Genomic DNA, 14,241 nt, shown 5'->3' with positions numbered 1-14,241 from the left:
GGTGTGGTCATCATTTCCGTGGGCGATTGGCCCGGTAAGCGGGGGGGCCTGTCTCCGCCCTTTGAGAGCACAGGCTCCTTCTCCTCCTCCGATTGCCGCCCCGCCACGCTCTCCGTCCCAATCCCTCCACTGATTTTCAAATCTTTGAATCCGCCATAGCTCGTTTCGCACCAAACCCACCTGCATTGTTGTGATGAGGCCACACCTCGCTGCCGCCGCTTTCTACTGCTTCTTGTACAGATAGAAATAGTTCTGTAACGGATTAGCTAGGCCTTGCAAGTTCGTTTTCTGATTCCAATCGTGAAGTCCCTGTGATTATTTGAGCTGAGATTGCGATCGCCGCTGCTTGTTTCCGTCTGTGGAAGGGTTTAGGCGTTTTGAGAGTGGTGCTGAAGACGGCGAAGTAATTTATTTGGATAGCATATGACCGATGAGAGTCGAGGTTTGAATGGGAGAGAGAGTGGGAGTAATAGAGAGGGAGAGTGTGTGTGTGTGTGTGTGTGTGTGTGTGTGTTTGTGAGTGTGACAATTGAGATTGCCTCAGGATTGCGTTGAAAAATGTAAACAGTGGGTAGTGTTGTATTCGTGTTTTTCAGTTAAGGTATGTGGGTACACGGCGTAGGAGCTCGAAAGTCAGGGTTTCGAGAAGATTGTGGCGCCATCTGTTTGCGATGGTTGCATCCGCGGTGTGCCGTGGCGTTCTGTAGCTGCGGCTTCATTGGTCATGTAGGATCAGGGAAAACATTTTTTCATCGTCAATTTCAGGGACAGGTGTTGGTCTGGTGTACACTTCAGTATTGTTGTGGGCGACGTCATCTTTGGGGGTTTGAGGAAGAAAGATGCAGCATCACCTTGTCATACCTCTGCTCGTCGCTTTCCTTGCACTCGCAGATTTTAACTCGTTGCTAGCAGTCTCGAATCTGACGCCTCCCCTGTCCATACCATCTTTAATTCCTGATGATGATCTCGAAATTGAATTGCGACATCCACATGATTACCTTGAATTGGGTACAGGAGGTCCTCAAATGGACCCAGGAGTCGAGATTCTACATTCAGGGCAGATGGACTCCGAGAGTTTACCTGATCCGGTGATGTCAACATGGAACGAGCAAGTGCTGGAATTCGATGAGCTTACGAAGTGCATCCGAAACAGTGAAACGGGTAATGCTATTGAGAGGTGGTTGGATTGTTTGGAATCCTTTGAAGAAGTCTCCGCAACTGAGTCTCCAACCCACGAACCCTTAGAATCGCAGCACTCGGGAACCAGCACGGATAAATCGAGCAGTCATGTGAAGGTGGAAGGTTCGCTTCAGTTCTCTGAGGATTTAAATATAGGGACTTTTGATCCGTTGGGGGGAGCCTCTATGAAAGGCAGTCATGCGGGGAGCTTTGAGAAGAATTCAGGAAGTGTGGAAACTTCAGAGACTGTTGGGGATATCTTTACTGCAACGTCTGTTGATGACCCTTTTTCAGATGAGAAACGAATTTTTGGTGGTGCCCCTGTGTCAGAGGTTCATGAATCTAGTGCCACTGCAGCTTCTGATTTAAGTTCGCATTATGGTGTGAAGACTGATGAGGTTGACCATCTTCGACCTCCGCCATCTCATAGCGAAATGTCAGAGGAGACGGAGAAATCTCAAGCCTTGCATGGAAACTGTGTTGGAGCGGGTACTAGTGCCGATGGAGGTGCAGCAGATGCTAGGAGTTCAGGCTCGAAAGGGGAGGCTGACACTAATGGTGTCTCAGATGATTCAGAAAACCTGCAGTGCAAGTGAGCATTGGAATTTTGTTAGTTTAATTTATCTCACTTTTATTCTCATTTATGGTTACTTTGAGAACGCGGGCTGTTGCATACTATGCAATGATTTTACACTGGACTGACCTAATTAGACTAAATTTATGAGTTTCTTAAATTTATTTGTGCGCTGATTACAGACCACTAGTTTTTCGAAGGTCTTTTTTTATAATATTTTAGGAGTTGGCAGTTTGTAAAAGTTTGAGGTCCTATTGGGTTGTAATAGGACTTGCCTGGAGGGTTAGATTGCTCCGGTGTTCTCTGACTCTCTCCAGCTTGTTGGGATTATGGACTTAATCAACATGGGCTTCTTCAGATCATGAAGTACATGAAAATTTCCAACTTATCAAGAATCTAAAAGAACTTTTAAACCCATCAGTTGTAGATCTTGGTGCTGTTCCTTCGATGTTAAATTCAGTTTGATTATCATATATTGAGCTACTATTGCTGGATTTCTTGTTGTAGAAGCCATGATGTACGCAGTAGAGGTGAATGGTTTTTATCTGTGAAGGGTAACAATCTCGTAAATATGACTCAATAGTGTGAGTTGATTTGAATTTATTCATTTCACTGTATATGTCCTATCTATGTTGCCTTATATTGCACACTGCGATTCTGAAGTTTGGGTTGGCAAGTTTGCAGTGTACCAAAAGAGGATGTTGACCACATCGAAGTACCTACTGAAACTGCGACTTTTACGGGACGGACTAAGAGATTGCAAAACGTAATGGACGCGTTGAAGCTGGCTGCATGTCTTGGTGTTGCTGTAGCGCTGATTTGGAGAAAGAAACGAAGGGAATCAGATTACGAAAAAGCGCAGCAGTCTCTTTTAAGTGAGCGGATTGAGGAGTACCCGTGTCCATCTGCTTCAGGTTTTTCAATGACTGGCCGCGCATCGTCAAATACCGACATGGCTTATCCCAACGTGAAAGCTGGAAGCCTGTCAGCACCTCTTGGAATGGCGATAGCTACTGTTATGGCCGAGGTGAAATTTTCTATCTTCGAGAAATTCAAACCTCGATTATCTCTCTGTTTTACCTAGGTTTTCATTTTTACTACAGCTGATTATCAAATCGTTTTGTAGCTTGATGTATTCAACACAATCGGGATCATTCAGCAACATTACATTGTCTATTTTGTTGAAATCCTTTGGAATCCATGTCTCAAATGACAAACAATGTACATGCGAATTAGCAGGTGCTGGAGCAGGATCCTGTCAATAGGACGCCGCGAACAGCAGATAAATTATCTAGGGTACGCAATAATTCAAAGTCTAAATAACATCTTGCAAAATTACTTATGTTTTCTTACTACCTGGCGGCTGACAAAGTGTTAGGAAATCTGACAATTTCTCCTAGGCAAAGTAGGGTCACCATGTTTGTACTTTTTATGCACTAAATCGCATCAGCGGGCATCTTTAGTCGTCCAGGTGGTAAAATGGCCATGTGAGTTTAATTCTCACTTTGATTCGTCTTCTTGTCCAGCTACTTGAGGCGGCAATGACCGAATCACTTTTGCCGGTAAAGCATCCATGCTCAGATTTCTACAGGTTCATTTTATCTTTTCTCATATTCCATAAACTTAATATTTCTTGCTTGTAGAGCACACAATACCACGGACAAGCACGCCGAATGTCTTAAACATGAAGTTTATTGAATACGTTGTTATTTATCCAGGTAGAGAAATTGTGTAAAATGTTAAAGCTGGCGATTAGTACTGGTTTATGTTTACGGAAATGCAATGTGATGAAAGCTTTTCACCACGCGTGGCACGTAGTTGCTGTGCTGTACTTACCAATTTCTGGGTCATTCACATACAGGTAATGGGCAGTGGATGCCCAGGATTCGTGGAGCAATTCAAGCAGTCTTTTAACAGTACCTATCGACTTCTTCGAACTGTTCGTAACGCTTCCAGCAGAAGTCATGCACGTCCTTCACTAAATCAGAGTTGGAGTCTTCCTCTATGGCTTACTGACGCACCCTCCAGGGGTTTATTTCGACGAACAGATGATGAGGAGGATGACAGTAGCAGCTTAACAAGTTTTTCCAGAGAGGCATATATGGATCCAATATTTGGGTCTGATTCTTTTGGACGTGGAAGTGCTGACTCTGCAACACAACTTACAGAGCAGTTCAGTAAGTTGAGTGTCTCATCCAAAAAACCTGAAAAGGTGGCCAAGATCATGCATACTGGCAGAGTCTCACCAGGATATCCTTCCAAGAATAGGCCCTTTTTATGTGAATATTCCAGCCCTCTTAATCAGGACATATCTGGGGAATTCGGCGATGTGAGTTCTAGTCTGAGATATACATCTGCAGGGTTATCAGAACACGACACAGTAGAACGCAAACAAAATTATGGGGGATCTGAGGTGCATGAAAATGGTGCTAGGAGTAAATGGGGGAGGGGTGGATTAGAGCAACTCGCAAATATATGGGGTATAGAGGATGTAGCTTCTCAATCAGCGAGTCAGCAAAACAGCAGAGACCACGAAGGAAGTGCATGTATTGATCAACGACTTGCAATGCAGCCGTTTGGAGATCCGCTACCTGGACAGCTTGCTGGTGCGTCTGAGACGGGCCTTTCGCACTTAGGCGCAACTCAATATCAGCAGGAGAAGGTGCTGCTGAGGCGACAGGAGATGCATCTGAGAAAGATGGAGCTTACTTACAAGTTTCGGGATCTCCACTTGAAGGAGGCCAATTTGCACCTTGCATCTGAGACCAATAGTCTCATGAGAGAGGATGTGGGTCTAAGCCGTAACAAGATTGACCTCAAAGAAACAGAGTTTCAGTATCGGAAGTTGTCAACTGCTTACGCGGACTTTTCAAGGAGATGTGCCGATGAAATGGTGGCAGGGTTGTGTGTAATGCTCTGTGCTCTCTTCTTTGGCGCGTGGAGATATTCCTATGATCATCTTATTAATGTGGTGTCGGTCTGTCAACCCATTGTTTATGTAAGTATCCAGGAACCCTGTTGCAATATTGCCCCGTTTGCTCATATCTGTTGGATGATAAGTCAACTTTGAGATTGCTAATGGAGCTCTTCGAGCACTCTTAATGGATTGTTGCATCACCAGAAGGAAAAAATCATGTTTCAAAGAAAATTTTTTTTACATATGATCAAGTTGTGATATCTTTGCAGGAGCCCAGCAACTCGTATGTTCCTGGATTGAGCATGATTGTCAACTTACTCAACCTCATGACTTCGCAACTTCTCATGCTCGTGTGTGAGGTCACAGTGGCAGCCCGGATGTTCTTGGGGTTGGGAGTCATCTCTGTCGTTGCAGTCTCGTTACTCCGCAAGAGTGTAAGCAGCAGCAGCCAGGCAATGCCCGCAACCATTCTCATTGTCGTTTTAGGCGGCATTTGTGGGGTGGCAGGAAAATTTGCTGTGGATAGCTTGGGTGGTTCAGGTTATCATTGGCTACTCGTGTGGGAAACATTCTGCCTTGTGCACACATCTGCAGCGTGCTTCACGTCAACCTTGTATCGATTTTTGAATGGAGCCCCTCTCAGTGCCACTAGCCGAAGTCACCAACAGCCTTATTACGTGAAGCCATGGCTGCGCCGCTTATGTTTCCATGTGGTAATAGTGTTGGTCTTACCGACTCTGGCAGGGCTTTTCCCTTTTGCACGCGTTCGAGATATTGTGCTTGTACTTGGTTCTAATCTCTGGAACCTTGTGTATTCGCCTGTGGAATCGCAGATCAGGAAATGTTGTCACTTTCTTTTCTTGTAGTTTTAGACACGATTTCATGTTGGTTGGGTAGGAACATCTAAGTTCAAAAAAGAATTACTTATAATTTTTTTTCACTCTCCTGTGTTTTCACTTATGATTGTACAGCTCATTCGTTCAGTTAACCTTCTATGTCTTGTCTTTCTCTAGTATAGCAACTAGATTGATGTAAATCAATTCCTCTGATATCCTGTCCAAGGGGGATGGGTCAATGTAAGGATTCCGAGTAGCCTCTCAGCAGTTGGATCACATGATGAGGCTTTCCCTTGGAGTTGGGTCATGACATGATCTGTCCTGAGCCTTTTGACGAGCGTTTTCAGGGCCAGCATACAAAACATGACCCATTTTCTGGTTTTGTAATATTTGGGTTACTAAATTCTAATTTCAAAGATTTGAGGTTCTTGAGCGAATTCGTATGCACGCTTTCTGTAACCTACGAAAGTAGTGTTTGGACTCTATCATTTAGGGTAATATACAACTTGGGCAGGTTCCATTATCCGTTTAGGCAGAACTAGTAGATTTGACACTTGATACAATTTATGCTTTATTTGCCACCAATCATATGTAAATCTCTCGTTATTCTCGTAACTAAAATTTGTCCTGTACACAAACTTCAGTTTTTCATAACCTTGTGTAAACAATGTTTTTTTATGTTGCTTCAAGCTCTCACTGAGGGCCAAATCAGCTCTATATTTGGGTGCTTTTTCCACTTTTGGCTATCAGCTACACACTTTTTTGGAAGTGATTCCAGGGTTCTCAGTGAAGCCGTACCTGTTTGCCTTTGAGCTGGTGGCAACCGCGTTTTCAATACCCTTTTCTTTTTTCTTTGTGCTGCAACCCTTTTGATCTTTCTTTGTAGTCAACCACAAAATCTATTTACCGCTTTTCTTTACCGTGAATGTCTCCTCCAACGCTAACAAGATGCTTGACTATGGTTCATCTACTTAATCCTTTTGTTGTTACAGGAACTATACGGAACTTTCAAGGTATGTATTAAGTACAACCGGAATCGAAGACGGCGGAGTTAATGAGAATTTTCTGCATAGTTAGTAACGAGGGTGCCTAGATGGAATAGCTCAACACTAGAAAGGTGCACGAATCATAGATCAATATTAGTTTCACTGTATCCTGAATTCATGTTCTCATTATTATTCTTCAGATTTCCGATGTTTGTTTTGATGGAATCGACGAGTGTGACAAGCAGAAGCCGCCTCGTGCCACCATCAGAACGCGGGAGCTCGCCACTCTGTTTGAGTTCTCTCTGCTGCGGCGTGCACGCGGCGCCCCTGTTGCTGGACCGCCTAAGCCCGCTCGCCTCCTCTTCTGCGTTCACAAATCTCCCTACCCTTTTTCATCAAGCGCCAGGTTAGCTTCGCCTTTTGGAGTACCCCTGCTGCTCTGGCTACTTTCCACTCGCCCTCCGCACAGATTGGTCGCTGAATCTTTTCCACAAACTCAATGCATGCCCGTGTTCCTGTCGATCTGCCAACTCAAAAAGAGAAAAACCTAAATCGACCGCTCCTAGTTCAAATTATCTCAATTAGAAACATACCTCGGCTTCACTCTAAGACCTAATTTCTTTTCCAGTAAGCATTACTCACAGGTGAAATTTCCAGGCGTTGGCGCTGTGGTCCACGGCTCACGAGGGCCGCTGCATTCACCACCACGTTTCACAATCGCTTGACGTGTTGGCGCTTGGGATGAAAATCCAGGGGTATCGTTCAATCTGGGGCAGTTTCTTCCTCGTTCCATTTCGGAGGCAGCTACCTCCAGCATCTGACGGCTTTCAACAAATTTCCACTACCACCGTTGAGATCCTGTCGAGGAGACATATCTATCGGCTTCTGGAGGGTGCGATCCGACGGGCAAAATCACCAAAGATCGACGGCGGAAGCCATTGGTCAGGGTTAGCTTTCAGAACTTGGAAAGTGTCAGGGGCTGCCCAGATATTAACCCCTGGTGTCTGCGAATAGCGACTATCATTCCGATTCTATCGTTTGCATTCTAAATTCAACTTTGCGTGTATAAAGATACTGTGGCAAGAGGGAGCTTGGACCTTCCGCGGCGAATTTTGTGTAGAATATGAGCTATTTTAAGTATATCTTGGTTGCTTAGATTGCTGTACAGAGGTTTTTGTGTGTGTGCCTACGATTGCGGTAGTCATTGATTCACGAAACGCCGTTTTGGAGAATCCTTCAGATCCTCTCTGAGAGATTGGTGATTTGGAAGCGTAGATGGAGGGCAGAGTAATAGTGGCTTAAGTCGTTGGAGAAAACAGGGGAGACGTGTTGTTGTAGTGAGTGTTGATCTTACGATTTCTTCTCTTTTTCGAACAGCAATTCATCTATAGTTCTGTTGTTCGCAATTTGAGTGCACCAGTTTACGGAGTACGCACCTACTGTGCAGGATATTTGTTTCGGAAGAATATTGTGTAAAGTAGTTTTGCTGCGAAATTTGGAAGACAGACAAGTATCACCAACGAGGAGAAGCGACATCAAATTTGTTGTTGGAACGACAAGGACAGCAGGATGTCTCCCGGAGCGGTGGTGCAGGTGGTCCAAGGTGCGTCGATTTTGGCCGGCGCGTGGATGATCAAATCAATCTTGGATGCTGACGAGCAGAAACCTATGGCCGGCGGTAGGCAGTGCGCAACTTGTAATGGAACTCGAAAAGTGCCGTGTATGTGCACAAGGTGGTCGGACAACGACGTCGGATGCAGTACATGTAGCGGCTCCGGGAAGATGACTTGTAGTAGCTGCGGTGGCTCAGGCACTGGAAGACCGATCCCTGTACAAATCCGCGCCTCCAGTATACCCGAGAACAGGTCTTAAAGGATGATCTCGCATCTTTCTTGACTTCTCTTAGAGTTCCGAATTCTGAAGGAACGATTGTGCTTAGCACATCTTGCAACATCATCGTCCTTTACAGCCTACTTTAGGCTTATTGTATCTAAAGAATTAATTTGTCCAAATATGGACGTTCAAGGGGGATTCGACACCAATTGGTGCAGAACAAAGCACCAAAGCTGCAGTTCGTACCCCTTGCGCTCGTGTAACATGCTAGTTTTTGTAGATCAGCTTCCTATAGAACGCAGAGACAATTTTTCCTTTGTTAGTATGCTATTTGGTTTGACAAAATTTACACCATTTGAGTTACACCGTGTGCTTGTTCTCAGCGTACTTGCTTGTCTTGTATATTAATCTAGGTTGATGTTGGATTTCATCGTCGTATTGTGAGAGTTATGCTTCAATATTACAAGTTGTTGACAACGGAACGAGTACTGTATTATGGTGTTATGTGAATGTTTCCAATTAATCCTCATCTATGCCATCGTAATTTGCTTTGATCAGTTAAGATTAGTTAACCTGGATGTGGAGGTGAGGTGGAGTGGATGCAATCGTTATTTGCGCATCTTCTTCATCATTCTGCATTCAGAGTGTTGCGAAGGTATGTGGATAATAATACTCAGAATATTCTATCTTTCATATATGCTTCAAACTTGTTTCTGCTACTGGTGAATCGTATTGATTCTCAATGGCGGTTCACTTAAGGGTGTGGCTGTTAAGAGGAAGAGAATTGTAAGAATAGTTAGCCTTTTCCAATGCTTCCAACCACCGCTCAAAGGCTGTGTTAACTACGTTAATTGCTTCGTGATCTGAGACCAACACAGGCAGACTTCGTTTGGCCTTTTGCATAAAATTACAAGATCTCTGAAATAATACGAAAAGTTCTGACTCTCATGTTTATTTTGGCTATCATTCAACCTTTTAAAGTACTCATGTAGTGAAAATGGCTGTGTATGTTTATTCTTTGTGCCCTGTTAGGCTACAAGTTGCATCTACCCAGTTCACCTCAAATACAGGGCATAGCTATGCAATGACATGTTTGATTGTTTATAATTCTTTCTCATTTTTCAATCACTGTATGCAGATAATGAAGATACGGATTCAAAAAAGTAAGTTGATGTCACTAAACTCTTCTCAAGTGTTCTCCAAATGCCTTTTAAGTCCTCAACCCAGAGCAATATGCAATCTGAATTGATTGATTCTTGATACTTACATTATATTCTTAAATTTATTTTTCATTGATCACTAAATTTTCTTTATTAATCATTTTTTATTTTTTCGTTTTTAAATGGTTGTAACCAGTCTTTCGTGTATTCAAAGTGCCCTTTTACATTGATTCTAAACGTTCTCACAAGTCTCCCAATTTTGATTGTGGCAAATGATTCTCCATGTTGTACAAGCAAGTTCACTTCTTTTTTACAACCTTTTATTTATTCTTAAAAATGCTTATACTTAAGACTTAATCATTTGCAACTATAATGTGTATAATCTAATATTGGAGTTGCTTTGATAGCAGAGTTTTACAATATTTGCTACAATAGGTTTGTTGTTCGCTCTGCACATTCAACTTCTGTAATATCTCCTTGGAAGAGAGAATACAAACTCTATACTTGCTAGCTAGAATTGTGTTATCTCATTTATAGTTTTGAATAGAATGGGTATCAATGTTTATCATTCACTCATCATCTTCATGGTAATCAATGTGCGACAGTGAATGAATGAGGGGTATGTAAGTCATACATCACGCTTTGTTGTGTTGAATTTTGAATCCTTCTACTCAACAGCAATGGGTGTACGACTTGAGAAGAACCGGCCCTCACTGCTGAGACTGCTTAATAGTACTTCGGCCAGGAATTAGGAGTGATATTATATGTTAAACCGAGAGATGTACTCGAAGCTATGGAACCTTACTTCAATGTCAACTAAGTTTCAGGTGAACAAGAGGCTTCTGTGTGACCCCAAAAGTGTCCCTTGACGCTTCCAATAAAGGCCGTTAATCAACACCCTGAACTGCATCAATTCGTACAACACAACCACATCGGAAAATTCACTCCTGCATCGAAGTGTTGCTTAGTCCTAGACGACATTGCATCGCGGTTGGCGAAGGTTTCGGTGTTGTTTCATGCAGAACAGCACCTCAGAAACTGCATTTCCTCAGACGCATCAGCAACTTGGTCGAGCATCCAGCGACGACTGATGCATGAAAACCAAGCGCAGTCGACCTCGAGAGTGCCGTCAATCCAAGGGAGAAATCCGATCCACGGCGAGCAAGGGCAATGGAATCCATTGTGATCGAACACGAGGCGCAAGTGAGGAGCACTGTGAGCGCAAGTGAGCGCAAGTGAGAACACGAAGACGGTTTGATGTAGAGCCAAAATTTCAAATCTGAACCTGAACACTTTGGCGAGGCTCGGAGGTGCGCGGAATGCACATTCCCTCAACCGTACTCACGGAACAAGCAATTGCTAAGCTAATTTAAATCGAGACAAGACTACTTCAGATATCTGCTGCACCCATTTACGACTGTCACAACAAAGACAGCTCATTTGGGACTTTCCCGGACTGAGCGGCGTCTACATTCTTCGTCTGTTCGTCAATGCATTGTGAGGAGAAACTAGAGCTCCCTTGCACAGAAATGACCCTAGATAATCTGGAAAGGTTGAGAATCTCTGAGAACCTCAGCGAAAAGTAAGAATCCGCAATGTGGAATAGTAATCAGCAATTCAACAGACTGGGCAGGTTCTTCAAACTGGGATTTAGTGAGGGTGTCTAAAAGCCTGTTTTGTCCTCATTTGTTTAGGAATGTTTATGATTGTTGTATAAATCACTATTGGATCATAAACTATATTGATTTTTCACTGCGTAGTCCAATTTTTTGTTGTGCAAGATCTGAATTAAAGTCTTACAGCATGCGTTACACCAATCTAACCGCTGATCATGTGATCCTCAAATCGTTCGACTTCCTTTTTGAGGGCCAACTCCGGCTTGAACTTTCCTTCTCAGATGATCTCTCCATTTCGTCAGTCGACAAAAAGTATCTTATTTGAATTCTTCTGTACCTAGATCCTGCGAGTGAGGGAAAATATTATTCAATCCAAGCTGAAACAACGATAAAAGCTGGGAAAGCACATGAGAAATAGTAACGTTTTTTTTTCTGTAATATCCAGCAATAAGAAAGCATCAGCATTCATGATACACTTACTCTCAATTCTGAATATTTAAAAAAAGGAGAACCGCGCCTCAATATCAAAATATTGAGCTTACATTATAACTTGACAATAGCAAGCGTCGTCGCCAGGACTGTGAAGATCAAGCTTGTTAGCTACCTCAAAATCAATTTCTTCAACCAAGAATTTGACGACATCAAAAAATAGTTTTCGGTGAAACTGCACGAGTGCTCAAGATTTGTTTTGGTGCAATAGCGACTGTAACTGGAGCTGACAGACTCAACTTGTATCGGTTTATGCAATTATCGAGTTCCATCATTCCATAGATTACGATGTGCGGTAGCTGGAGTTTTACACGAGTGTTCTATGCTATGGCAGCTTGCTTCCTTGCAAGCTTAAGATAAACTCTTCACCATAAAGATTTCAGCTCAGCTCGAATATGTGGAGCTAATTGTCATTCTTCATCTTTGTTGAAGCTCTACGTATGTACCTTACGCAACTCACGAATGCATTAAGAATAAACACAACACTAGGTCAGCCGTTACTAGCTGAATATTAATAATATTATTATATTAAAATATTACTACTAATAATAAAAATATTACTACTAATAATAAAAATATTTTATTATTTGAAGCTTTGTATTATCGAATTTTTATAAAATATTAAATACCGTGTGATAATAATATCGATTTTACACTACTAATAGAGAATTATGTATACAATATAATTGATATAATTGATCTGTATAATTGAATTGATATAATGATCAATTATAATAAATGTAATAACTGTAATCATAGTTATTATAATAATAACCATAATCACAATTAGCTGTATATTATCAAAAATTATTGTTTAATAGAATAGTAACATTATATAATAGAATTAAGTATTATATATTAATATAATAGTATGATAATATTATATAATATTATTTCAACTTAAAATAATAAGATATACAACACTAGGTTAATACTAATAAAGAATCATCTATTGATAATATAAAATACAATTATTTCTTCTATGGTTTTTGTGCTTTACTTTCATAGATTGCATCCCCAAGCTCATTGAAAGGGTATACGAATTTTCAGCTATCATAGCTATTATTGGGTGGACCAAAACATGTTGGTGTCTTCACTGTGTTTTCAATATCACTACATCTATCACTAGGTAGACCAAAACATGCTAGCATCTTCAAGAATTTTTTGAGACGATATTTTCAAAAAACTATTTTGCATTGGTCTCTATTTATAACTTTCAGTCATTTCATGCACTCATTTTTATTTATAATTAGGTTTTTATTGAAGAACTTATTGAGCATGTGTTGTACAGAACAAATCCGTGTTGAGCTTATGGAATTCATGCAATAAAATCTGCTTTGATTTTGCTACTTCAATGTGATGCTTTAGTGATTGAAAAGCACCTTTGAATTTTCACCAATATTCTTGAGCAACGTGGTTTTTTATTGGAATTTTTAAAATATTATCAACTAGAGGAATAATTGTTGTAAGAAAACCTAATTTTAAGAATTTCATTTCCAACTTTCATGTGAAATTTTCTATGTTCAACTTCATACATGTAAATATATACATATATTTGTTTGTGTGTGTAAAGTAGTAAATATTTTTCAAGTTCTAACTACTATCATTTTTGTTTGACAGATACTATGTAATCTTGAGAAATATGGTATTATTGGAATTTCAAAAGTATTTTCAACCACAGCAACAACTGTTATAAAAAAAACCTAATTGTTGGAATTTCATTTCCAGCTTTCATGTAAAATTTTCTATATTCAACTTTATATGTGTAAATACATACATATATTTGTTTGTATATATAAAGCAATAAATAATTTTCAATAAAAAAAACTAAATATTTCTTTATTTTTTTTATTCATTTTGGTTTGTAAAATATAATGTTTTGAAAAAATTAACCTGTTTTTTATAATAAGTCATTGTAAAAAGATGTTTAAACATGATTAATATGGATACATAGATATAAGATCTTTATTTTTGTATTGTTATAACATATTGTCAAAGCATTGTGGCATTATAATTTAATTAATTAAGTTGTATGTGCTTATTTTTTTATTTTACAGGTATTATATAATCTTGTTCAAATACTTGAGCAATGTGGTTTTATGGGAATTTTATTGGAAAACAATTTTGAGGCTTACAAGTTTGTTTTTTTTATTTTTTGTAACAAATTTACTCAGTCTATGTGGTTGAACTTGTATTGTTGTTAGTGGTCTAACTTTGACAATGATCAAAACTAATTAAATAAAAATTGCTCAATAATAGCATAGGAAACGTGATTGAGCATAAAGAAGAGCCGAAATAGTTTATCTCAGAGGACTTGTCCAAAAACGTCAAAAAAAATCAAGAAAGAGCTTAAAGTAATTATAAAAACTAGTAAACAAGTAGATCAATTTTTTCATTAACATCATAATGAAAGAAAAAGATTGGAAGGTTGTTGTAATGTTAAAAATATGGACGTTCAATATCCACATTGAATGGTATTCTATTAGATGGATGAGCAAACTATGCCATCAACAAAATTAAATCTACAATCTAATACATGTTGTCTTCTTAGAAAAGTTGAACTTCTGGTTGTTGAACTTGTTGAACTTCTGTTTCTTGAAGATCTTCTATTGTTAATTAGATAAATACTTGATGGGCAAGATGAATAAAGT

The 14,241-nt window shown here is 40.3% G+C and overlaps 1 protein-coding gene and 1 long non-coding RNA gene across 2 annotated transcripts; one reads left to right on the top strand and one right to left on the bottom strand.

Annotated features, from left to right (window-relative positions):
- Positions 1 to 68: 68 nt before the first annotated feature.
- Positions 69 to 5,610, top strand: LOC112274802 (uncharacterized). Its single transcript, XM_024504570.3, has 6 exons — positions 69 to 1,771; positions 2,438 to 2,780; positions 2,993 to 3,049; positions 3,280 to 3,315; positions 3,615 to 4,751; positions 4,940 to 5,610. Exons 1-6 carry the CDS (start codon positions 840 to 842, stop codon positions 5,534 to 5,536), a joined length of 3,102 nt encoding a protein of 1,033 aa, XP_024360338.1. The 5' UTR covers positions 69 to 839; the 3' UTR covers positions 5,537 to 5,610.
- Positions 5,306 to 7,446, bottom strand: LOC149986607 (uncharacterized). The gene is made up of 2 exons (XR_016500021.1): positions 7,135 to 7,446; positions 5,306 to 7,015 (listed from the first exon to the last, which is right to left on the bottom strand). It is a non-coding gene; the product is annotated as an uncharacterized LOC149986607 (long non-coding RNA).
- Positions 7,447 to 14,241: the final 6,795 nt, after the last annotated feature.

Source organism: Physcomitrium patens, chromosome 22 (genome assembly GCF_059467195.1).
Source record: "Physcomitrium patens ecotype Gransden chromosome 22, ASM5946719v1, whole genome shotgun sequence".
Lineage (NCBI taxonomy): Eukaryota > Viridiplantae > Streptophyta > Bryopsida > Funariales > Funariaceae > Physcomitrium > Physcomitrium patens.
This window is presented reverse-complemented; position numbering and strand designations above follow the sequence as displayed.

Excerpts from the sequence above, each read along its gene's own strand:
- LOC112274802 (XM_024504570.3), top strand. The coding sequence starts at position 840 with ATGCAGCATCACCTTGTCATACCTCTGCTCGTCGCTTTCCTTGCACTC. Across the intron at positions 3,316-3,614 it reads TGACCGAATCACTTTTGCCG|GTAATGGGCAGTGGATGCCC; the intron begins GTAAAGCATCCA and ends ATTCACATACAG. Across the intron at positions 4,752-4,939 it reads TCTGTCAACCCATTGTTTAT|GAGCCCAGCAACTCGTATGT; the intron begins GTAAGTATCCAG and ends ATATCTTTGCAG.